The sequence below is a fragment of the Lithobates pipiens genome, unplaced genomic scaffold, assembly GCF_037356315.1.
Source record: "Lithobates pipiens isolate NorthernLeopardFrog02 unplaced genomic scaffold, aLitPip1_a1.2 Scaffold_23, whole genome shotgun sequence".
Classification (NCBI taxonomy): domain Eukaryota; kingdom Metazoa; phylum Chordata; class Amphibia; order Anura; family Ranidae; genus Lithobates; species Lithobates pipiens.
In genome coordinates, this window is record NW_027507785.1 from 177,194,157 (window position 1) to 177,220,915 (window position 26,759).

A 26,759-nucleotide genomic window follows, 5' to 3' on the forward strand; every position below is an offset into this window, starting at 1 on the left:
ACAGAAATAGCATATGACACTGGTGTTGCTAGCACACTTATGCTATACAGACAGTCAGAGTATGGCCAGGTCTCACTTTAAAATTGCATTCATAGCTCCATATAAGACAATGTCTGCTACAATGATGTTTTAAGTTACATACTTGGTTATCCTTTCATAAAGTGCTAATATACTATAACAATATCTGCCTGGAACCTAAAGCATTATTTTTTTTTCCAAATATAGGTAACATTCCATATTTTAAGTCAAACCTAAATATTTAAAATAAGAAACTTAGCTACCCTACTTAGCCATCTTAGCTCTGTTTTATATCTCAATGACACATATTTTGTATTCGGTTAAGGGCAACTTAGTGTAGTGTCTATTTTTTACTATTCTGTGATTTAGAAGATGTATGGAAAAATGAAGAGACATGCTGATACATAATTACACTATTCATCATAATAAAGAAAAAACTAAAAAAGTCACATAAACAAATAAAATTGACAAAACGAAAAAAAGAGGATTAAAACGGAAGAAAGAGCTAAGAGTTTGCTGTTTAGTAAAAACTTAATTTTCTGCTGTTCAGCTACAGCAATAAAAGGCCAATAGATGGTTCAAGGCATCTTCAATATAATGTATATATCTTTCTGAGCCACATTTTATATCAAATGCTTAAAGCAAGCAATAATAACTAATAATGAACTAATAATGAATTCCTTCTAATGACAGTGGTTGAACTTCTACCATTGACTTTAAATAACTTTCCTAGTTGAACACAAGATAAATACTAAGATATTAATTGTATGTAACCTAAATCCATCATGAAGTGAACAATAGGGATTCCCCACAACGCAAAAGACTGAGCACTGTCCTGATTTGGTAGTACCCTTGTTCTATGGAGTGGCTGGGGAAGGCTTTGCAAAAAAACTATAGCTCAAATTTACTTGTAGAAATCACATTTAGGTCACCAATTTAAATGACCAGGGGTTCTGTTTATGCGGTTTATGATCCCAAGTATTAGCACAGTGGAAAGTCTTAAAGTGGTTGTAAAGGCAGAAGTTTTTTTTAATCTTAATGCATTCTATGCATTAAAGAGGAAGTAAACCCTGATTTACTTCCTCTTTCATTCCCTGCAAAGGCAAAGCATAATGGACTACTATGCATCGCATAGTAGCCCATTATGTGTCACTTACCTGACACAGGAGCCAGCGAAGTCGCCGCTGTCCCCTGTAGTCCGCCGCATCCATCTTGTTGGTGGGGTCTCGCAGCTCCGCCGCTGTCATTCGGCGAAGCCGCGATGACGTCACTCCCGCGCATGCGCACGGGAGCCGACACGCGCGGCAGCTCCGTCGCTGAGAATGCAGCGCTCAGTGCGCCTGCGCGCCGCTGTCTACGGCGCATGCGCCATAGACAGCGGTGCCCGTTTTTGGGCAAATATCTCCTAAACCATATAGGTTTAGGAGATATTGCTTGGACCTACAGGTAAGCCTTAATCTAGGCTTACCTGTAGGTCAAAGTGGTTTGTAAGGGTTTACAACCACTTTAAGATAAAAAGTCTTCTGTGTGTAGCAGCCTCCCCAGCAACCCCTAATACTAACTAGAGCCCCCTCTCTATCCATTGATGTCCCCTAGTACTTTGGCCATCTGGGACTCTCCCTCGTGATTGGCTGAGACAAAGCGGCGGCACCATTGGCTCCTGCTGCTACCAATCAAACTCAGCCAATCAGTAGAGAGAGTGGGCGGGGACGAACCACAGTTCCATGTCTGATTAGTCATTTGTTCTATAAGATATAATGAGCATAAATAGCTAATACTAAACCTCGGGTTTTACAGATTTTTACCTGGGACAATTAATAGATGCTTGCTAGGACTGAGGACATTGCCATCCTTTATCCAGTTTATTGCAGGTGGTGGAAATCCAGTTACATCACATGACAGGGAGATGAAGTCATTTTCTATGGCAGTAACATTTTCAAAAGCATCCCCTGTGACTTTGGGAGGAACTGCAACAAAAATTAGGAAGAATTACAGAGCACATATAATTAAACTTTTGTTTTAGAACTGTTACAGAAGTCTATTTTTCTTCCAAATAATTTTTGGGTGAGATCATCTACTACAATTATTGTGTTTGACTTAATTTACTTATTTAAAAGACATCTGTATGAGAAAGTATAAAAGCTACTGTTGTTGACATCCTCTTTGAAAATTCTAGTTCCCTAGTAATTATGCTGATCAAATGGTTTCAGTGCTACCTGCATCACTGATGCAGAATAAGTATGCAGATAAGCTACTCTATCTTCAAACTCCTGACTTTGCTGATCTGCATTCTTGTACCAGATCAGTGACTGAGAAAGCCAGACACAGCAAGGCAGCTAGCATTTTCAGAAGGAGGTCATGTTTCCTTTAAAGTGTTACTAAACCCACAACAGTAAAATCTGTCTGTATATGTAGTAAAGCATGTGGAACCTAAGGAGTTAATCATCTGCATTGTATGAAAAGGCTGTTTGATCCTGTCTTCTATTATCCTCCCCTCCTTCCACCTCCTCCCCCCTCCTATTAGGAGTCAAGGAGTCCCTTGACTCCTAATAATTTCCTGATACCACAGAGTCTAAGGAGTCAGGCTACACATGCTCAACGTGGTGTGTATTGCTAGAAAAGTCTTTTTTTTCTTGGGACGGTGCACGTGATCAGCACAGGGCCAATCAGCACTGTCCAGACAGAGGGTCAGAGGACTTGCAGTCTCATAGGTCAATCAGAAAATTCCTCCTATAAGCTTTAACCAGTGCTTGGCTGGACACTGATAGAAAACACAAGACTGATCTAACTGCTGATGAGAAAAGGTATTTAGAAGTTTAAATTTACTAAAAATATTAAAAAAATATTGTGAATACATGGTCCTGGGTTTAGTAACACTTTAATGCAATATTTAACTTCTGTAGTAGGCTTTTGCCATCTTATTTTTAAACACAACAAATCCTAGTTACACAATAACCACTTGCCTACTGGGCACTTATACCCCTGTCCTAACCAGGCCAATTTTCAGCTTTCAGTGCTATCACACACACACTTTGTCATGCAACACTGTTCCGATATGACATTTTTGTCTTGTTTTTCACACAAATATGGCTTTCTTTTGTTAGTATTTTATCACCGCTGTGTTTTTTACATTTTTTGCAATATAAATAAAAAAAGACAAATATGTTGCTAAAAAAAATGCATTTTTCTTCATGTCTGTTATAAAATTTAGCAAATTAGTAATTTATCTTCATAATTTTTTTGGAAAGCAGACATCCCAAGGTATTTAGTAAGAGGCACAGTGACTTTTTTGAAGTTGTAATTTTTTCCCACAATTCTTTGCAAAATGAAAATTTTACGCAGGAAAAGGAGGGGTATACCGACCACGATAATACTGTTATGCTGCGTACACACAAGCGGAATGTCTGACAGAAAAAGTCCGAAGGAAGCTTTTCATTGTATATTCCGATTGTGTGTATGCCTATGCTTTTTTTTTTAAATTCTGGCAGACCTAGAAATAGAACGTGTTCTAAATATTTCTGATGGAACCAATTCCTATCGGGAAAACCACTCGTCTGTATGCTGTTCCGACGGACCGAAAACGACACATGCTCTGAAACAAGTACGAGACAGAAGCTATTGGCTACCTACTATTGAACTTCCTTTTTATAGTCCGTGCTGTACATCACAGCGTTCTTGACGATCAAACTTTGGTGTGATCATGTGCACGCAAGACAGTTTCAGCAGAATTCCATCGGAAAAACCTTCAGAGTTTATTCCGTCAGGAAAACCAGTCGTGTGTACAGGGCATAAGTGACACATCAGGGGACATAGCCTTGTGGCTCACAGAGACCAGAGTCAAGGAAAGACTAGATAAACTTAATACAAATAAATCACCAGGACCAGGATGGCGTACACCCGAAAGTCCTCAGAGAACTCAGTCAGGTTATAGCCAGACCATTGTTTCTAATCTTTGCAGACAGCATACTGACAGTAATTGTACCAGTTGATTGGAGAAAAGCCAATGTGGTACCAATATTCAAAAAAGGAAGAGAAAAATTCCTGGAAACTACAGGCCAGTCAGTCTAACATCAATAGTAGGTAAATTTTGGGCGAGGATGATAAGGGACTATATCTAAAAATATACTGAAGAAAAAAGAATCTTTAGTAGTAATCATGGGTTTACAAAAGGTCGTTCTTGCCAGACCAATCTGCTAACATTCTACAAGGAAGTGAGCTACCATCTAGACAGGGGCAGGCCTGTAGATTTAGTGTATCTGGATTTTGCAAAAGCATTTGATACAGTTCCCCATAAGTGCTTAATTTGCAAGCTAAGGTCTGCGGGCTTGAACCATAAGGTTTGTTCTTGGGTAAAAACACTGGTTACAGGGGCGTGTCCAAATGGTGGTGATAAATAACGTGTACTCAGATTGGTCTGGAGTGGTAATTGGGGTACTCCAAGGTTCTGTCTTGGGACCAATTCTATTCAATTTATTCATAAATGATATAGAGGATGGGATAAATAGCTCAAGCTCAGTTTTTGCATAAATAAGCAGGGCAATAACTTCACATCAGGATATAGAAATTTTACAGAAAGACCTGAACAAAATAATGGAGTGGGCAACTACATGGCAAATGAGGTTTAATGTGGAGAAATGTAAAGTAATGCACTTGGGGGCAAAAAACATAAATGCAAACCACTCACTAGGGGGAGAACCGCTGGGGAATCAAAGATGGAGAAAGAGCTGGGGATCCTAGTAGATGACAGACTGACCAATAGCATGCAATGTCAAGCTGCAGCTACCAAAGCCAACGGAATTTTAGCATGCATAAAAAAGGGGATATACTCTAGAGATAAAATGATAATCCTGCCCTATAAAACTCTGGTTAGGCCACATCTGGAGTATTCCATCCATTTCTGGTCACCAGTCCTCAGAAGGGATGTGCTGGAACTGGAGAGAGTCCAATGAAGGGCAACAAAATTAATAAGGGGCCTGGATGACCTCAATTATGAGGAACGACTACAAGCACTAAATGTATTCTTGCTGGAATAGCGATGCTTGAGAGGGAACATGATAGTGATTTACAAATATCTCAATGGTGATCCCAGCATAGGAAAAAACTTTTCAATCTCAGGGGGTGTAAGAGGACACGGGCCACACAATGAGATTGAAGGAGAAGAGGTTTAACTTTAAACTGTGCAGGGTTTTTTTCACTGTCAAGGCAATAAGGCTGTGGAACTCTCTTCCACAATTGTTGGTGGGAATGAGGAGTATGGATATTTTTAAAAGACTATTGGATGTGCATCTTAAAGAACACAACATACAGGGATATGGGAAATAATTATAGACACTCACACACACACACCTACACAGGTTGAACTGGATGGACTGTTGCAGGGGTCCCCAACCACTAGGCCAAAGCCCACTACCAGGCCGTGGCCTCTCTGCAGCCAGGCCATGGTGTGGCAGGGTGGGCAGCACGGGAGAACCAAACGGGCAGGTGGATGAGAGAGCCAGCCAGATGGGCGGGTGGCATAATTGAGCCAGGTAGACGGGTGACATGAGAGAGCCTGGCAGGCGGGCAGCATGAGAGAGCCAGGAGGGTTGATGGATAAGCGAAGCAGGTGGGCGGATGAGAGAAGCGAGTGTGCGAGCATGCAGAGATTACATCATCTCTCTCTGCCCGCCCCACATCACTGCTCTTCCACCCTCACAGTGCGGGCCTCTTCAATGTCGGAGGTGCAGCTGGGAGCAGAGAGATTACATCATCATCAGCCAGCCCCACATCACCACACTACTGCCTCACTTAGAACCGACCATTGAACAGAGGTCTACCTCTGTGCTAAATAGACCAGTGTTGCCACCAGTGCAGTGAAAATCCACATCTGGCAGCACTGGCAGGGGATGTGGCAAGTGGCAATCCACATCTGGTGGCACTGGCAGGCAATGTGGCAAGTGAAAATCCGCATCTGGTGGCAGGTGATGTGGCAAGTGACAATCCACATCTGGTGGCAGGCAACGTGGCAAGTGACAATCTGCATCTGGTGGCAGGCAACGTGGCAAGTGACAATCCACATCTAGTGGCAGGCAGCATGGCAAGTGACAAGCTGCATCTAGTGACAGGTGAAGTGGCAAGTGACAAGCTGTATCTAGTGACAGGTGACGTGGCAAGTGACAATCCACATCTGGTGGCAGGCGACATGGCAAGTGACAATCTGCATCTGGTGGAAGGTGATGTGGCAAGTGACATTCCACATCTGGTGGCAGGCAGCATGGAAAGTGACCAACCACATCTGGTGGCAGGCTATGTGGCAAGTGACAAGCTGTATTTGATGGCAGGCCACATGGCAAGTGACAATCCGCAGCTGGTGGAAAGCGACATGGCAAGTGACAAGCTGCATCTTGTGGCAGGTGACATGGCAAGTGACAATCTGAACCTAGTGGCAGACGACGTGGCAAGTTACAAATCATATGTGGTGGCAGGCAACGTGGCAAGTGACAAGCTGCATTTGGTGGCAGGCGACAGCGGCAAGGGACACACTTAGGGCTCCCGCTGATTTTGCATTATGGTTGAAGTTGAACTATTTCATTTTATAATGTAATAATAAAGCATAAATTACACATCAAATTTCTTGAAAAAGAACTACCTATTACACTTCTGAAGGCCCTGGAGCACCAGGACAATGGAAACGCCCACAAAATTACCCCGATTTGGAAAGAAAACACTCCAACGTATATTCTGTGAGGCATAATGAGTCTTTTGAACATGTAATTTTTTTTATATAAGTTTTTGTAAAATGTGGAAAGAAGATGAGCACTCACGATGTGCACTATTGGGCACTGATAAGCACTAATAGGGCACTGTAGTGGCAGTAATGATCACTATTAGGGCACTGTAGTGGCACTGATGTACACTGTAGTGGCACTGATGAGCACTCACTGATGACACTGTAGGGCACTGATGTGCACTGTAGGGCACTGAAAGCACTGTAGGTGACTGATGAGCACTGATAAGCAGTCACTGATGGCCCTGTTGTGCACTGATGTGCACTGATAAGCACTCACTGATGTGCACTGCAGGGCAATGATATGCACTGATAAACACTCACTGATGGGCACTCCTGTGCACCAATGGCACTGATGTGCACTGTAAGGCACTGGTGAGCACTATAGTGGCACTGATGAGCACTGTAGTGGCACCGTAGGCACAATATGTAATGGCACAATATGGCACTGATGAGCATTGTAGTGGCACTGTAGTGGCACTGCTGAGCAGTGTAGTGGCACTGATGAGCACTGTAGTGGCACTGTAGGGCACTGATGGGCACTATAGTGGCACCGATAGGCACTGTAGTGGCACTTAATAGCACTGTAGTGGCACATATGGCACTGTAGTGGCACAGGTGGCACAGCAGGGCACTGATAACACTGATGGGCACTGTAGTGGCACTGAGGAGCAGTGTAGTAGCACTGATAAGCACTGTAGTAGTAGCGTAGGGCACTGATGTGCACTATAGTGGCACCGATAGGCACTGTAGTGGCACTTATGGCACTGTAGGGCACTATAAAACACTGTAATTGCACTGATGGCACTGTAGTGGCACTGATGAGCACAGTAGTGGCACTGATGGCCCAGCAGGGCACTGATGACACTGATGGGCACTGTAGTGGCACTGTTGGCAATGTAGAGGCACTGATATGGCACTGATGAGCACTATTTGCACTGTATGGGCACTGATGTGGTACTGATGAGCACTGTTGGTACTGTAGGGGCACTGATGTGGCCCTGATGAGTTCTGTTGGCACTCATGGCACTCAGAATCATGCAAGCTGCTGCAGTGTTTCTCTCTTCTCTCCTTACAACGTGTGAGGAGAAGAGAGAGAAACATTGCAACAACATGAGCTGAACCGAGCATTAGATAGAGTGGTGGAGGTGAAAGGCTGCTGTGATTGGTCCTTTACCCCAATCTGTGATGCACTGGGTCCCATGGACCCAACCATAATGGACACTTCCGGATGTGCACGCCAGCACAAGCACAGGAGGCTGCCATTTGGATATAGTGCAGTTGGCAAGTGGTAATTAGATAATCTAAATTATTATTAGGGAATCGCTTGTTTTGTTCAAAACTGCCCACAAGGCCATATTAGGTCAAAGATGTCACAAGCATCCCCATCCCTCTGTAACATTTGCTGCAGGGCAGTTAATCCCCTGCCCACAGCTGATTGGACCAAGAATAACAGCTGGCTTCTAGGTTCAAACCCAAACCAGGTTTCAAACAAATTCAGGCTCAGCTCAGCTCAGCTCTACTTATTATAAATGTAAACTTTACATATTGTTTACATAGGTTACAGTAACCGTTGCTTAATGCTATGTTTACATATATCTAGTGTTTATATGTATTTTCTTCCTAATACATCTGAACAAAAGGAATTAAGTATTATATTAGGGGAGCTTTACCATGGATGTTCAGCTTGAACAATTTCTGTGCACTTCCTGCTATATTCTCCACAATGCAGATGTACCGACCAGTATCTGATAACTCAGTGTTTGAGATCTGAAACAAAAACATAATGGTAAAATGTGGTTATAATTTATAATAGAATTATTCATTTTATTATAGGCAGTAGATCAGATTTTAATATAAAAAATAAATCTGACATCACATTCACGTAGAAAGATTAAGCCCATTCAATCAAAAGATATACCATCCATTGAGTGATTAGTGTGTCACCAAAGATGACCTGCTTTATCAGAAATCCTGTATTTTTACATAATGAATTCTAGTAACACACTCAGCAAAGTTGGAGAACAACCAACTGGAAAGTGGTTTTCATGTCCAGTTCTTTTTGAAATTTATGTATAAATTCAAGAAGAACTAGAACCCTTCCTGGATTTGTATTGCTATCTGGGGCTCCAGGCGATCCAGATCTTTCCCCATGGCATCCCGTCACAGTGACATCAGTGTCAGAAGACAGAAAGTGAGAGTAAACTTGCAACAGGGGCACTTGACAATAAAAAGCTCACATTAGTTTTAGTCTTCCTATGCTGTACTAAAGTATTTTCATTTCTATGTTGCTAATTTCCCTCATTTTCTGTCTGGTGTTGTCCCCATGACAGTAAATTAAGATAAATCTCTTTAACAGAGCCCCAGATAGCAGTATAAACTGGAAACTGTTTTCTAACCATTCCCAACTCTTTCAAAAATGTAAATAAATAAAAAAAACAAAAAAAACATGTTGGCTGGACATACCCTTTAGTAGGTTAAAACATTTGCATGAAAAAAATGCTAATACAAACCTGCAAGTATCTTCCATTGGATAAAATCTGATAGTGCTTTCCGTCTTTAATGGCCTGTCCATCCTTCTGCCAGCTCACAGTTGGAGCAGGAATGCTTTGCCCCACACAGTCCAGCAACACTGTCTGATTTGCCAGAAATGTTACATCCTTTGACAAATTTTCACTGCCCCCCTCAAAGGTTGGTGGCACTAAATAAAAAGACTATGTTAAAAAATGTATATTTACATAGAAGTTGCATAGATATCATTAAAATATAAAGCCCAACTCCAGACTTGTTTAAGTTTCTATTGGTCTTTTTATTATTCCCGCTTGGGAGATACCACCTCACCGTCTGTCAGGACAGGAAATTATAAAAATCTGTCTGACCAGGAAAAAAAAAAGAAACTAAATATTTTTAGTACTGCACAAGTGTAAGAACATCTGACAATATTTTTTTTCCTATTCATGCTGTCCTGTCTGGGTAACAACTGTATCCTCAATTTCTCATAAAGCAAAAACAAAAAAAACCCAAAAAACATTAGTCTGGAGTTTGGCTCATAACATTTCAGCAAGGTTTCTGAAGGAAACATGTTTTATTGTTTTAGGAATATGGACATAAAAGAAAATGTCATAAGCTGACTATAGTAAAAAAATATTCATCATTTTCATCCAATACATGCCTATTTAACATAAATTCCTCAATGATCTCAAGGGAGAAAAAGATTACAATGCGGTCAGGCTAACTTAGTATGTGAAATTCAATAGAATGTAATTAAGATGAAGACACCAATTTTCATTTGTTTACATGGTTTGCAAATAATTAGTGGAATGCCAACAACTCATCTGCCTGGGTAACTTTTATTGAACATTCAATAGCATTTTTTACTGTGACTATTAAGTTGAATGTGCAAAACAATAGATCACATAATAGCTGAACTAATTTTTTAAGTTAAGGTTTTTAAAATCAGAGAAAAATACTTACATAGTATTTGCACATTATACTGCAGGGAATCCTCTCCTGCCTCATTTACAGCAACACACCTATATGTCCCAGCATCCTCCATGCGTGCTCTTGCAATCTGTAGACTGTGTCCACCTATAAATAAATGAATTGATAAGGTTTGAATTTATAATGTGTACGTTACAATTACATTTACAATTAAACTAAAATTACAATCATTTTTAAATATACATTAGTTTAATGTAGAGGAAATTTCATTGGGTGAAAGTATGATTTAGTTAATGGTATAACATTTCCTCCTGTCCCATTACTGTTACTGCAATTGTAGATATGGAAAACAGCAGAGGCTTGAATAAAAAGAAATGTGATCAGGGATGGAATTAAAATTAGGTCTGTAGATCTGTGCCTATTGGCAGTATATGCAAAGAGGTTGTTTCTCTTAGTTTACTCACCAAAAGCCAATTTGTTCTCAATGGAAAAAATCATATTATCCAATGTTTTTATAAACTAAGCTTGGACCAGCTAAATAAAATATTCAGAAAAAGATGATCTCAGGACAGGTGTGTTGCCTTGAATGCCAAAGGTTGTACAATGGGAATATGGCCATACGTACTACTCTCAGGGGTTTCAGGCTTTTATTCACAGTATGTCATTGCACATACTTTGCTTTCTGCCAATATCCCTTAAGATCAAGAAGCAGAAATTATTCAGAAAATCAGGAGAGTAGCCTACTTATGCCAATGTGCACACAGCCTTATATAAGTACTGATCACTAAAAGACATCCTATTTATGTGCATACAAGACAGAATCGTTGGTATCTGTAAACAGTGAACCAAAAATAAATAAAAAGAGATGCAGGCTGCATGTCCCCAATCATACCAATCATACTAGTATATGTTTAACCTTTCTCAGTAAATAATTCTGAAAAAGCTTTCAACAATCCTTGTGACTTATGACAGTATCATAGTGAAACGTAGAATACATGAGTACCTGGTAATATAAATGTCTTGTCACTGGAAGTTAGAACCTTGCTGTCTTTATACCATGTGATAGTTGGTGGTGGAATGGCATTCGTTTCACAATACAGAGTAAATGGATTGTTGACAATAACATCTTTGCTCTCTCCAATTGTTTCCACAATGCTGCTGTCAGTATTCAGCAGGAGGCTAGACAACTTCGGGAAGTTTGGAGGCACTGGGAGGGCAAAAAGAGAGATAGTATTAATCTAAAATCATAATTAAAAAATCAACTCTATGTTTCCAAGAAACTGATTATCTCCCACTGATCTCATTTCAAGTAGAACTATGGCCTGCAGCATGATTAAATATAAGTGCATCACTTACAGTTTTCTATAGGTTTTGCTCTCCTGCAAATTCCCAAAATATCTGTGGATCCAGATGGAAATCCACTCAAGCTTGGCTTGCATACACACGGTCACACAAAAGTTCTCAGAACTTTCGACCGTCAAGAATGCGGTGATGTACAACACTACGATGAGCTGAGAAAATGAAGTTCAATGCTTTAGAGCAGCCTTTCTCAACCTTTTCATCACAGAGGAACCCTTGAAATAGTTCTTTGGTCTCGGGGAACCCCTACTAAAAATTTGAAATCTACATCTCATGATACAATAGTGTGATGGTGAGTGGGAAGAGTGCTCCTTACACTTGTGGTCATTGGGAAGAAGTATCCCCTTACAGATAGCTAAAAAAATCAATGGTGTCAGTGGGAACTTATTGCCCAATGATGAAGGAACCCCTAGCAACCTTTGGGGGAACCTTAGGGTTCCACGGAACCCTGGTTGAAAATCACTGCTTTAGAGCATGCGTCTAATTGTTTCCGAGCATGTTTAGGAATTTTGCACATCGGAATTGGTACAGATGATTGGAATTTCCAGTCGGAACTTTTTCCGACTGAAATATTGAGAACCTGCTCTCAATCTTTTGCTGGCAGGAATTCCACCAGCAAAAGTCTGATGGAGCATACACAGGGTCGGAATTTCCGACCAAAAGCTCAGATCGGACTTTTGCTGGTGGAATTTCCGATCGAGTGTACAGGCATTAGAGATCCAATGCTTACAATATGCAGAGGAAAAATATGTTGATGAAAAGTAAAGATACAGCATGCTGGTACCACCACACATCAGGCATGGTGTTTTCAAAGCCTATACATGTGATGCAAATTCATATTGGTTTCAATTAATAAAAAATAAATAAAAAACATTTATATAATGCTTATAGTTCACTGGAAAAAGTCCCAAGATGTGTTATTATGGCTCTTTGAGTGATTTATTCTTTTGTGCCACTCAAACAGGTCAAGGCAACACAGAGCTCTTGCTAATGGTGTCTGAAAAATACACCAGACCACTAATGCTGCTTAGATTAATATCTTGATTTTTCTTTTAACAGAAAATAGTCACAAATCTCATTCTACCCACTACTCTGAAATAAGCAATAATTGCCTTACTTTTGTGGTATGTGATGGTACATATTGATACATTCTGTTATAATAAGGCTCTAATGTTCTATGCACTAGTTCATTGGGATGGTTTTTGATTCCTTTTATCCCTTCTCACCATAACCTTCTGGGTTATAACCTCCTTAATTTTAATTTCTAGAAGCATTGAAAATATTAAAAAAGCAGTTTCTAACCTTGTATATTGACGTCAAAATCAAGTTCATCTTCTCCAGCAACATTGGAGGCCACACATGTATAACGTCCTGTATCAGACAAGTCTGCTTTATCTACATTAAGCTTGTTACCATTAACTATTAGACTTCTAGGATCAAGAGGCTGTTGAAAAGTATAGTACAATTATGTTAATGTGACTGTAGTAGATAAAAGAAAAAAAAAATCTGGTTGCAAACAGGAAAACATCAGGTTATAGAAACATTTATGCAAAAAAAATATATATAGACACAATTAGCAATGGCTCACAAAATTATTGTGAACCATATGAGGAAACTGAACAGCAAAAGCTTGTTAACTTACTGAAATAGTTTCAGGAAGTCATGTAGATGGTCAGGTACTGACTAGGACAAACACAAACAGGGCAATAGACATATATTGGATTTGGTCTACTACTCACTCCTGCCAATTAGCAAAACACCTACATAAACTGAACCCCAACTGTTGTAAAAGGACTGTAGATTGGACATATAACACTATTACCTTTAACTTTGTGTGCAAGAATATGGGCCATCAATCAGTGCATTGAGCCAAACCATGAGCAGACACTGGTCTGATGTCAATTCAGGACAACAGTTAATGGACAGTCAGGCAGCGAAGATTTAAGACCGGTTGTTTTTAGTATAAAATTTGCAGGTGCTGTGCCAAATCATAAGTGCTTAAGCCTCCCCGAAGAGCCACTTCTATATATTGCAAAAAAGACAGTAATTTTCAGTCATTTGGAATACTTTTCCATATAATAACATAGAGTTCCCAGGGTATTCATATTCAGTTCACAATGCTTTGTGGAAGTGCTTTCAAGGTTCTGATTTTCTTTCTTTATTTTTTAGGGCTTTTCCTTTTTCCTACATTTTAGGTTCTTAAGACTACCACAATAGACTAACGCTAAATGTTATAATTTGTAGACTAAGACTAAATTGTATTATTTGTATACTAGGTGAAAACTTTACTGTTTGGTAAACATGGGCTCTCATGCTAGTTTTGTCTTAAAGACCCCAAACAATGACTGTGAATACAGTATGACTGGGACTGCTGCAGAATGAAACCATATGCCAGATATTTGCCATATGCTTAATTGCATGTTTGTTTGCATTGTTTGTTTTCCAACAGACAGTAGTAGTTGTTTTTTCTATTCAAAACTGTAACATATACAGCACAAATTAATCAAACTCAAGGAGACAATAAAACAGAGATGGAATTAAATGTCACACACCTGCCCATCTTTGTACCACCTAACTGTGGCCACTGGGAAAGCCTGCACATTACATTCTAATGAAATGTTTGTGCCCACTTTAGCTTTTATCTGCTTTGATAAATATCCGATTCCGGCAAGATTATCCTTTGTAATTCGAGGAGGAGCTGTAAATAGGAAACAGAAAGAGTCAACACATTTTTGGGCTTATGGATGCTAAAATGTTATTGGTACTTGTTTTTAGGTCAACATACTGTAAACTTTCAAATTATAATGATGTTCAGCCACTCCTGCCTCATTAGCTGCAATACAGCTGTACTTTCCAAAGTTGTCTTCTTGGGCCTTCAAGATCTGCAGAGTATGCCCTCCTGTACAGAACACACAATATACACATATAAAATAAACAATATATAATAATATATAAAAAACACTATTTCCAATATATCTATATATTTTTATTAGTTAAAGCCTACGCCTGTAGCTAAAATAAAAACAGGAAAACCAGCAGAAGGGGCATAATTTACAGTCAGTAGGTGTTGATTCCTCTTCTGTTAGTATACATTTTACTCCATCCATGCCTCCCCACCCCTGCTGCTGTAATCTTCTGGTGCAGTGGGGATTGATACAACTAAGGGGATCTATGAATGGAGGAGGTGTAGCTATCATCCATCCATCCTCTATACTTAGATTGTGTCTATACTTAGATTCAGAAACACTCTAGTACGAATTCTATGAGGTAGAAAGGGCAGACATAGTTGGGATCTCTTGATGAGAGCCTGTGGCAGCAGCTTAGTTGTATTAACCCCCTTGCACCAGAAGATTATGGGGGGGGGGGGGGGGGTTGACACGGCCTGAGACAGATTTTCTTGAACAAAAGAGAAATCAGCACAATGGACATATCCTACTAACTGTAGGTTATCTCCTTTGTACTGATTTTACATTTTTTTTTAATTATAACTACTATAACTACACTTAATCTTTAAGCTTTGCAGACAAATGTATATAACAGATTATATATGCTTCTAAAACTACATTTTACATGTTATAACATCTATTCCGAAAAAACACCCAAAAATCACTCGGATATACACCCCTAATGACATGTGTAAGACAATTCATATAAGTGGTTGATCCGTGATGTACACCCATATGAGATGAATCATGAAATACTGTACATTATGTGTTTGTCCAGGGCAGAGAAAGGGGTACTATATTGTTACTCAAATGGACCTAACACCTTGTATGTCTTAGTTCCATACTAGTTTGTAAAGGAATGTAAGATTAGTCAACACCTATATATGGCAGATGCAATGGCAAGATGCCTGCCAAATGGTGCCCAAGACTGGAAAAAAATGCTCTCTGATGTAGTGATGGTGCTCCATAATTAGATATAATGTAATGTAAGTTGACTTATCATGTCTTCACTTCATTCCCTCCATAAGGACACAATTTCACTATGAATTAACTCTCATCTCATAATCAAATAACATACATGGCCATATATACATAATCGCAGAGTAAGAAAATCATGTGGTGTGCTTGCTCCAATGCCTGAATAGGTAACTCCAATGTAGTTTTAAATAGGGCCTTCCATACATTAATAGTGATATAATGTTGCCATTCACAAATATATATATACACATTTGACGCACATTCCTTCTCCAACGGGTGTTTCAAAGCAGACCTATGATTTACACATTATCCATACAAAGGGGTGCTGAGTATACCATAGTTGACAGTCAGATATCCAAATATAAATATAGTTTGCAAATCCACATCTATCAAGTCCATACAATGCAGCACAAATACATGCCAGGACAAGTGGCAGTATACGCTGTCTCACACTATGGCAGAAAACTAGGTAACTTTTGATATAAGTATCTGTCACTTCTACTGTTATGCACAGGCATAATGGGGCAGAGGGCCCCTGAGTTACTTTACTTATCCATCTCCACATGATCCCAGTTGATCTCGGATGTCCTTACCGGAGGGGCAAACAGGCGTTAGTCCCTACCTACCTTCCCTACCCTATTAAAAAAAAAAAGTTCTAGCTTTACATACACTTTAGCAGCTTTACTGATTGGAAATAGTAAATAAGAGAGAACCATTTGTAATTTGTGGTTTGGAAAACTGACACCATTACCGGGGAGAATTCTGATGTTATCCTTGGAATGTATTTGTTGTCCATCTTTATACCAGGCTATGATGGCTGTAGGATGGGAATGAACTTCACAGGCCAGTAATACAGAGCTGTGCAGAATTACACTGATATCCTCAGGAGATTCTTTTGGTTTCGCACCAGAGATTATTGGAGATACTGTGAAATAGAATTGGAAGGTTGAATTGTTGCAATAATAGTACAAATCTTAAAGCTGACCTCCAGACAAAGATAAAAGACACAAAAAATAACACTGCTTGCGATTCATTAATACATCAATAATCTATTCATATAATGCAAGCAGTGTAAATACTTCAATTTGTTTGGTATCATCTGTACTGTGCATGAGACCTGAGAGAGAGGTAAGCAGCTCAAGGTAACAGCTAGCCTTGCTGTAGTGCTCATGTTCTAACCAGGGACATGTTGATAACAGGAGAAAGTAGAAAATGGGATGTGCTTATCGGTATGCTTATTCTCCTTTCACAGTCCAATCACAAGATGGGGGTGAAGAGCTGACCAGTAAAGATTACTTAACTGCAGTAGAAACTATTTAGGTCTCTTCCCCTGCCAGACAGGTTTGTGCTATGTGGAACAACTGTCTAAATCTCAACCCTGAATAGACAGAAAAACAGCTCCCTTATACTGTATGTATTGTATCTGTGTGCTTAACTGCTTGCCTGGAGATAAGGTTTATTAAGAATTTGCCTTTTCTTGGAAACTGAAAATAAATATAACTAATTAAATTAATTGACTTATTCATATTCTAATAATGAACTCACCCATCACAGCAAGACTAAAGCTTCTGCTTTTATCCCCTGCTAAATTGGAAGCAATGCAAGTGTATCTTCCTGTGTCAGTTTCCATGGCACTAATAATTTGAAAGTGTTGGCCGCCATCTTTAATACGATGATGGGTGTCCTCTTGTAATGGCTGTCCATCTTTTAGCCAGGTTATTTGTGGTACAGGATTGCCTAAACAAAGTTACAAAGTTACCATGGCATGCAGCAATTCCTTATGAAAAGTTTTTTTTACATTTTATTGCAATTAAAAATCTTTGATGAATATGCAGTGTAAATCCTGGTTTACAAGACTGGGGATACATTAGACTACTTATTAGAGCTCTAATATAATTAGATTACCATTAGATAGACATATTTGGGAACAAATTGTGTTCCAACGTATTATCTCCTGAATTTAAGCCAAAATTTTGCTAATACCCATCTTCTTTATTGCTAAAGTACACATTGCAAACGATATCTTTATGAGCACATTGCCAATCTGTGTTATACATTTACCAATGGCACAGGACTGTCTGGAGCATAGACTCTCAGTTAAGTAATAGTGTGACTGAGAAAAAGAGCAAAGCCAGTTGTCTTAAGAGTCCATAGACATTGAATGCCAATAAAATTGAGATAGCAGGAAGATAAAATGTACCCAACACATTTTAGGGGGCAAATATTCCCCTCATCAGGGATAAAGCAAGACACATTAAAACTCATGATTAACTTCAGAGAATATATAAATAAGTCATTATCATAAAAAATAACACACAGAAAATTGATACATACTATATGTTAAAATTAAAATCAATTCATAAATACAGTATAATTAATATAAAACATCTACAGTTCTAAATGGTAAGGTGCCACCTCTACAGGGAGGCAAAAATCAACCACTCCCCTTTCTCTTATCACTGGATCTTATATTTAAACACTTTCAGCCAACACATATACCCTGCTTTAATTTCCCAAGCAAATATCCATGGTAGCTAAATGATGCTCCTTTTTTCATATAGGTAATGGATTTCTTGTTTTCTTGACTTTTATATTGCTATTGCTCACTGATATTTTATTTCATTATATCTAATATACAGCACATCTTTAGGACACTTTCCAGGAGCTTTTGAAGTTTTTGTCTTAAAGGGAGCTTTTCCATTTCTGATTTAATCAATAATAGTGTCAAGGTTTACAGCAACTATCTGCTGAAACTGTATCTTTTTCTGGTAGTTTCTTGGGATTCATATTGGCTACATTACTTATAGACAGATTTACATGTCCCAGATTCCAACAAGCATACCTTGTTCTGCCTTCATTGGCATTGTGGATAGTTCAATGAAAAATGCTTTTTATTCATCATGTCACTTCACTAAGTATGCATGAACTACTCTTTAAGTGGTAGCATCCTTTTGAAGCATGTTTCACCATTTGATTTCTAAGTGGCTGTGATTTTAAAAAGATGCAGACATCCACCACTTCGCACCCAGGCCAATTCTGACATTTCTCTCCTACATGTAAAATTCCTAATTTTTTTGCTAGAAAATTACATAGAACCCCCAAACATTATATATGTTTTGTTAGCAAAGACCCTAGAGAATACAATGGCGCCCGTTGCAACTTTTTATCTCGCACGGTATTTGGGCAGCAATTTTTCGAACACGTTTTTTTCAGAAAAAAACTGTTTCATGCTTAAAAAAAAAACCAGTAAAGTTAGCCCAATTTTTTTGCATAATGTGAAAGAGGAGGATACGCCGAGTAAATAGATACCCAACATGTCACGCTTCAAAATTGCACGCGCTCGTGGAATGGCGCCAAACTTTGGTATTTAAAAATCCCCATAGGCGAAGCTTTAAATTTTTTTACTGGTTACATATTTTGGGTTACAGAGGAGGTCTAGGACTAGAATTATTGCTCACCTCACATGTGTGGGCAGGACTTACGTATGTATTCGCTTCTGTGTGCGAGCTCACGGGGACAGGGGCGCTTTAAATTTTTATTTTTATTTTTATTGTTAATTTTATTTTTATTTTTTTAGTTTTACACTTAAAAAAAAATTAAAAAAAATTGATGACTTTTATTCCTATTACAAAGAATGTAAACATCCCTTGTAATAGGAATATGGCACGATCGGACCTATTTACAGTGAAATATGGGGTCAATAAGACCCCATATCTCATCTCTAGGCTGGGAAGAATAAAAAAAAAAAACATCCTGGCTTCCTAGCCAGATCGGCGCCGTTAATTTGAATACCGAGGCCGGGCGTGACGTCATAACATCGCGCCCGGCCTCCGAACGATCATAGAGACTCCGGGGACAATCTAGTCCACCGGAAATCTCTATGATTACTTGCTGGGGCTGGCGGATCCTGTGACCGACTCACCGATGGAAACGGTGAGTCGGTAGAAGCACCGGAGGGCGGCGGGAGGGGGGGCGTCCCCTCCTGCCGCCCATAAGAACGATCAAGCGGCGGAACAGCCGCTATGATCATTCTTATGGTGCAGGGAATCGCCGGCTGAAAACAGCAATATCTGAATGATGTCTGTGGCCTCAGGCATCATTTAGATATAACCACTGAAAGCCCATGACGTCAATAGATGTAGTGTGGGAACCAAGTGGTTAATTGAATGGGCTGCTGTGTCCATGCAAATGAGAGCCGCATCAATCATATATGTGTGAACCTAGACTAAGCATGCTCCCACTGCAGTGCTATTGCAGGTATTTTGTGCTTTTAGAATTGTATGACTTTTAAGCATTTAGTCTCCATATATTTTTGCACCTTCAACTTGTTGTACTGTTATACTGTATATATATATATATATATATATATATATATATATATATATATATATATATATATATATACTGTATATATGTATTTTTTTTTTATAGATACTCAGGTATATAGATTTACAATGTGTCCATTCTTACATTGTACATATTCTAGATCTGGATATAGCCTACATAGTCACATATTTCCCTCCACAGGCAGAGTCTTTATGACTTGTTATACTTGTGCCCTCTGGTGGACATCCTTATAAAGGCTTTGCTCTGGTTATACTTTTATATTTACATCTATTGGTTGCACCTCTAAATATACAGTAGGTATTTATATATTTTTCTTATTTGCTTATATTTTCTGGTATCTTACTGATTCAGATGTTTTAGATTATTTAAATGTATTAAATAATTTATCTTTAGGAATTGATATTAATGTTAACATATATCAGTGTTCTGTTTTTTTTATACAATAAATTATGTATACATGCACTAATCTTACTCATGAATTTTGATGAGTCTTGTTTCAGCTCTGATAAAGGGGTATAGTTTGGCCCCTGAAACGTGTGCGATACCTTTCATCTTCTTGCTATCTCAAGCTTAGCTAAAGATGATTGACAGATTTGATTTCAGCCTAGTGCCTTATTTTTGGACTCTCAGTTAAATAGCAGCCTCTTCATGTTGCATTTCACATTTGTGTTTTAAAATGTGTACAAATAGTTTCAATGGGTGATAGACACTCCCTTTAAATTTCTAGTCAAAATTTTGTCACTGGGCCCTCCAGTGATTTATTGAAGAAAGCTAAATGGTTGTGATAAGAGTTCTTTCAAAGCCTCACAATTCAAGCTCCGTCACTTGTGTGCCTCTTGGGATCACTATATCCTGCAGACTATGGGGTGATCGCCCTTCCTGTAATCTTTATTAACATGGTCCAGCAAATAGGACTTTTGTCAGAAAATATTGAATTCTACTCTTTTCATAATATTGTATTTCTGCTTTATATCGCTAAAAGGAGGACTGGTTAATATTTTTCAGACTAACCAGTTACTGTATTCGTTCAACAAACTCCTTTCATCCCAGGATAAACTGTAGCCTAACACCCATCATACATATACTTGAGTTTACTGATTTATTTACTGACAGATAGGTGCATTTAGCACAGGCACTTGAATGTGAGTTTCTGTTGTTACTTTACCATTTTACATAACGACAATAGCATTTTATATTATTGTCTACATGTGCACAGCTGTACAGGTTACAGAAATAAAAGAGTCTTTGTATACCTGTTGCTTCACAGGAAAGGACAACGTCACTTTTTTCTTTCACTTTTATGTCTTCCAAAACATTTCCTGTAAGTCTTGGGGGCACTAAAATCAAAAGTTTAGTTTCATTGTTAGCTTTATAGAGGTAAACAGTCAGTAATAAAAAGTATTTTCAATTATACACCAGAAAAAGTAAAGATCCGGTTAACTTTTTAGGTACCTATACAATACAGTATATTAGTATATAAAATAAATGTTTAATTAATAACCCAGTAAAACAGATTACAATATGATTTTGTATATATTATGCAATAATGCTGTACCATTTTGCCTCAACATATTCATATCTCCATATCTTACCACATTTTCGCAATCCATACATGGGTTTATGTCATTCTTTATAACAATATCAGAGAACAAGTCTTTTTTTTGCTACAGAAGGTAGTAATACTGTATGTCTCATAGGTAAACTCCACTTCGTAATGATCCAAACACACCTGGGTTCCATTTGAGCAGTGTTCAGTGAACATGACTAAAGTTCAAATTGAAACCCCATTGAAGAAAATAGTTGCCAAATGTTATATAGCGATACCACCATAGGGGCTGCAGAATGTAGTAGTTCCACTAGTCACCCTGCCCAGCCTGGCATTCACTTCCAGTCACTCCCCAGACAATAAACAGTCCATCAGCTTTGCTTTTGTTATTTATTGAGGGATTACATTTGGATGGGGTGAAAGGGAATTATGGGATACCCACAAAATGATTATTGCATGGTATGGGACAATTCAGATATTCTCCTTCTGCGCAACACTTGCTGCAGACTATCTCTCCTTCTCTCTCCAGCACAGTTCTTCAGGCTCAGCTAACACATGGTTAGGCCTAACTCTGGTTTCATTCAGACCTTAGCAAAGTTCCTTATTACAGGCAGGGACTGCAGGCCACTTTATTATAGTGTAGTGGATGATATTTTTGACAAAATGTCATACGCATGTAAATTTAGTTTTGCCTCATAACAGTAGGGGTTCTGAGGGTTAATTACATAGGTTGGCCTTAACACCAGTCTGGCCAGGCTGTGTTTGGATGTTCTGACTGGTCATGTGAATGGTGAAGTGCACGTGACAGGCAAGAACCAGGCCTGGTTGGATGTTTGAGTATCAACCTCCTCAGAACCAATCAGTGAGAGTGCCGGGGCCCGCTGAGGAGTCTGGGAAAGGGGTACTTAAGGGGTGTGGGTCACTTGTTCAAGAAGAGGAGTTTGTGAGACCCGTGTGGTCTGTTCTGGTTCCAGGACCGGGGTAGCCCCATAAGGGGTCCCGGTCACGGGGTGTTCGGCATCCCGCAACATGTTCCTGTTGGAGGCCCCTAGTAGACCCATTTGGTCTGGGGTAGGGCTCCGTCTGTTCCCGAGTCTCTGACCCGGCTGGTCCGAGGCGCAGTAACTGAGGGAGGATTCAAGTTGTCCGGGTGTGCTCTCGGTTTGGAGAGGCTCGTGGAAGTGACTGGGGGAGGACTCTTTGGAGAAGGGCCGGCAAGTGGCATCCTGGGAAGTGCCTGGTTACTGAGTTGGGAAGGACATTGACAAATTCACGCTTTTCCAGTACCATTGAGGAGACGGGAAACGTTCCAGGTACTGAGGAAAAGGTTCCTGTTTACCTTTAGTTACAACTTGTCCACGTTCACGGGACTGTTTCAAGTTTTGAGTCAAGGTGATGACTGCCATGATCTCTGGCTAGAGATCTGTTCAGCCTTGAAGTACCCAGCTGTGAGTGGCTACTCTCTGGGTGGAATTAGAGACTTTGCTAGACCTGCAGTTCAAGGTGCCTGAGTTCTTCACCCGTGCCCTCTGTTCCCACAAGAGACTGTGTTATTGAATGTTACTACTGCAAAATAAAACCTTTGCTAAAGGACTTCATCTGTGTCAGTGTTCAAGTCGTTTGGTATCAACCCTGGGAACCCCTAGACGTGGAAGAGCAGGCCAAGAGAAGGTAACTGGTAAGCCCAACAAGTCAAGGCTGCCTAGCAAGGGTTGTGGCCGCTACAATAGCAACAAAAGTAGGAAAAGTCTTTAGTGCTAGCTGACCTTTTTGGTGGACTACTGATCCCAGTCAGCCCTTTGCAGACCCTGACAGCTCTCCCAGCTCCAGCAGCCTGACTTTGCCAATAACATCACTGTCTCTCCCGCTGGCTCCACATCCATCTCTGACTGCACATACCCAGTTCTCTATGGCATGCCTCTCCCAGCTCTCCCGACTGTGCCTGCCACTCACCGACACCTGATGGATTCCTCCTGGAGACTTGCCTCCAAGGCCCCAACAGCCTAATACCCCATCTCTAGTTCTTCCACCTGAACAACTCCTACCAGCTGGGCTGATTCTAGTTATTTAAGGAGGCCTGCCCCCTGCCGATCCAGTTTGGGGATTGGTCAGAGCTCCTCAGAACACCCCAGACAGCTCTACATTTCTTCCACTTCTTCCTAGCTTTCAGCTAGGCCTACCTAAATTTACCTGCACTGACAAAAATCTCATCTAGCAATTACCTAATTAAAGGGTGCTACAGTTAAAAAAAAAACTGGTCTTAAAATTTTCTAGGCTAATAGCCAAGTGACTGTTAAAAATGGCATGGGGACTGGGCACTGCCATGGGTAATCTGTACCAAAGCCAAAAAATAAATAAATTAATGTAGTTTGGTTGGGAGCAGTGATTTCCATAATAGGTAAAGTAAAACAATGAAAATGCAAAATGCTATTAAATAATATGTCTGGGGGATGCCCTGATCCTGTGTGTGATGTGGAGCATCTATGCAATGTGCATTACCAACTAAAGTCACAATGACATTTACAAAGGAAAAGGTGTGTTTAAATTGCTGGCAAAATGACAGCTCCTAGCTGCTTTGTTCTGCTTGTAAACAAAGCAGCTGGGAATTTCCTTCATCTATGAGAGACCTTTCTGCTAGATGAGGATATGGTGTAGATGTGTGTTGTGTGTGTGTAGGTGTTAATGAGCACATGCACAAACAAAATAGTATGGGGTTCCCCTTTAATCATACCAGGCCTTTTTGGACCAAAAAAAAATAGGGTTATAGCCCATCCCCGTCCCACCCAAATTTTTTTTTACAAGATCCTTAAGGTCTGGTATGGATTTTAAGGGGGGACCCCATGCAAAAATCAAGAGAATAAAGTACTGTGCCACCCAAGACATCCATACTGGACCCTTATCTAAGCCTGAAGGAAAGAGGGGAGACAAGGGTGGTCCCCTATCCTGAACCATACAAGGTCACATTCCTTCAATGGGGGGGTTTCCTTGCCATTGAGGGACCCCCTGGCAAGGCATCCTGTCTCCATGGTAATGAGAACAAGGGCCTATTCCTGATCATTTTATTTATGTAAAACCTTTTGGGATAAAAATTTTACAAAAATTAAAAAAAAATCTGACCATTGTAAGCACTCTTGTTAGTGGTAAATGGTTTGTCTTAACCCTTTGACTGCCACTTTTGGTGGACAACTTAGTCTGTTATAGGAAGTAGAAAAATAAAACAGACTTACTGGCCTGATCACCAGGTGAAATTAAAGGGAAAAAAGGAAGCTAATGAAGCCACCACATCAAAGAATTGGTAAACTACAATATTTTGAGTTTAATACCACTTTAAGAACAGTTTCTCTCTTAAGCTATCATACTCATGAACACTTGAATCCTCACTTGCACAACTGTCATTTTGTACGATTTGTACTAGTTCAACTTTTAAATGTTTATATATTCCATGAGTGCACTTACTAAAGGCAAATCAACTATGCGCTTATTATAGTGCAGTTGCTCCAAGGCTTAGTAAATAAGATAAAGTTTCACTTGGCAAAGAATACCTAATCACATGCAAGGAAAATAAAAAAAATGCATTTTTGCTTGCACGTGTTAGGATGATGCATATCAGCAGAGTTCTCCCTCATTTACTAAGCTCTGGAGAAACTGCACTTGCAGAATGCAACTGCACTTTCAAAAGTGCACAGCCTATTTCTCTTTAGAAAATCAACCCCATTGTCTGATCGCATAGTATTTGCATATGAACGGTATATAGATAGGTGCTAGTTGAACTATGAGTGCAGAGATTCCCTCCCCACCATCCTCAGCCCTCAAAAACCTCCTGCCAAATGACCTTGTCCTCTGTTCACCTTTCCAGGTATCCCCACACTAGAGTCCAAAGTCCCGCTTAGAGTTCCACCATTTTGTGGTGGACACACAGTCTGTGGTTTCATTAAATACAGGTCTTTCATATTTCTAGAAATGTTTGTGGGGCAATAAGACTGTTGGTGCAGCAAGACTGTTAGCTGAACCTCGGTGAACTGTTGGTGCCATCTCACCTTATTGACTGGTGTTGGATCGTGTAGAGGAGACACTTCAATTGATGGACACACTGCTCCACCCCAAACTACATCTCTCTTACCAGCTGGGGGAAGGGGCAGAGGCAAGAAAAATAACAAGCAGCTCCAGAAGGTTCTTGGTGGAGTGTAAGACGAGAGCAGGGAGAGGATGTGCCTGACCTGGAGCTCTGAGATCGTGGGGACCTTCTGTTCTCTATTGTGGCCTACCTCTCTGAATAGGAGGTCTCCAACTCCTCCAGGTGGAACCACCATCCATTTGGAAAGGTCTAATATCTGCCAGTCACCCCAGACAAGTCTTTAGTCGGTTACCTCAGACAAATGTTCTGCCAGTCACCTCAGACAAGTCTTCAGCTGGTTACCTCAGACAAACATTTTGCTGGTGACCTCAGACAAGTCTTTGGCTGTTACCTCAAACAAACATTCCGCCAGGCACCTCAGATGGTTTGCAGCTACCTCCAGCCAGCTCAAACAGTCTATAGTATCCTATGGCAGTGTTGGCAGCCATTACTGCAGCTTACAGTAATAAAAAGTAGGTTTATCAATTTCAGCGTTCATCCAAAGCTTCTCTGTGCATCAAAGTAACATCTCTAGTAATCTTGTACTCCTGGTGTTTCAGCCTCAACTCAGGTAACCTAGAGCTTCATTTATAAATGTATGAGGGGCCCCTGCATCATTGGAGTCCTTGGTCAAGTTGTAAGGACTGATATTACATTTGTCTACTCACTAACCCTAGGTTCACACCTATGCAGTTTTTAGTGTGTTTTGCAGTTTGCAGAAATGCACTACAGTCCATTTAACATGTTTTCTTATGGTACACATTCACACCTATGCATTTTTCAGACGTTTTTGTAAAGGGTCAGGGACTTTTTTCCGGTAGCAGATTGTGCTTTGCGTGTAATAGAGTTCAATGGACAACACCAAAAACGCAAGTGTTTTTGATGCGTTTTTACATTCATTTTACATTTTGCATGATTTTTTCTTCTCCATAATACCCTGAGTATAGCTGGTTGTTGACCTCCCTGGCAGTCTGATAATGCCAGTATTTTTGAATGTCAAAGTGGTACATTGTTTTGCATGGAAATTTGTTGTTTTATATTGTAGGCCTGTAATTCTTAGGAATAACTCGCCTATGATATGATAAAGTTTGAAACACAAAATTATAAATTATAATATAATAAATAATTATAAATAATTACAAAAATAATAATATAATAGTAATACATTTTATTCAATAATGTAATCAAACCAAAAAGAAATTTGTCCAAACAAGGGTGCAATATTACTAGTCATTGTAATACTAG

At 39.7% G+C, this 26,759-nt stretch overlaps 1 protein-coding gene across 1 annotated transcript in view; it reads right to left on the minus strand.

Moving 5' to 3' along the window:
* Nucleotides 1–26,759, minus strand: part of HMCN1 (hemicentin 1) — a 457,974-nt gene that overhangs the window by 196,322 nt on the left and 234,893 nt on the right. The window contains exons 48-58 of the mRNA XM_077452653.1: nucleotides 21,108–21,191; nucleotides 17,053–17,244; nucleotides 16,259–16,432; nucleotides 14,370–14,483; nucleotides 14,137–14,282; nucleotides 12,887–13,028; nucleotides 11,229–11,432; nucleotides 10,259–10,372; nucleotides 9,298–9,485; nucleotides 8,458–8,554; nucleotides 1,824–1,985 (exon numbers count right to left, since the gene is read on the minus strand). Of these exons, the coding sequence (XP_077308779.1) occupies nucleotides 1,824–1,985; nucleotides 8,458–8,554; nucleotides 9,298–9,485; nucleotides 10,259–10,372; nucleotides 11,229–11,432; nucleotides 12,887–13,028; nucleotides 14,137–14,282; nucleotides 14,370–14,483; nucleotides 16,259–16,432; nucleotides 17,053–17,244; nucleotides 21,108–21,191 (1,617 nt within the window). The remainder of the gene's footprint in view (nucleotides 1–1,823; nucleotides 1,986–8,457; nucleotides 8,555–9,297; nucleotides 9,486–10,258; nucleotides 10,373–11,228; nucleotides 11,433–12,886; nucleotides 13,029–14,136; nucleotides 14,283–14,369; nucleotides 14,484–16,258; nucleotides 16,433–17,052; nucleotides 17,245–21,107; nucleotides 21,192–26,759) is intronic.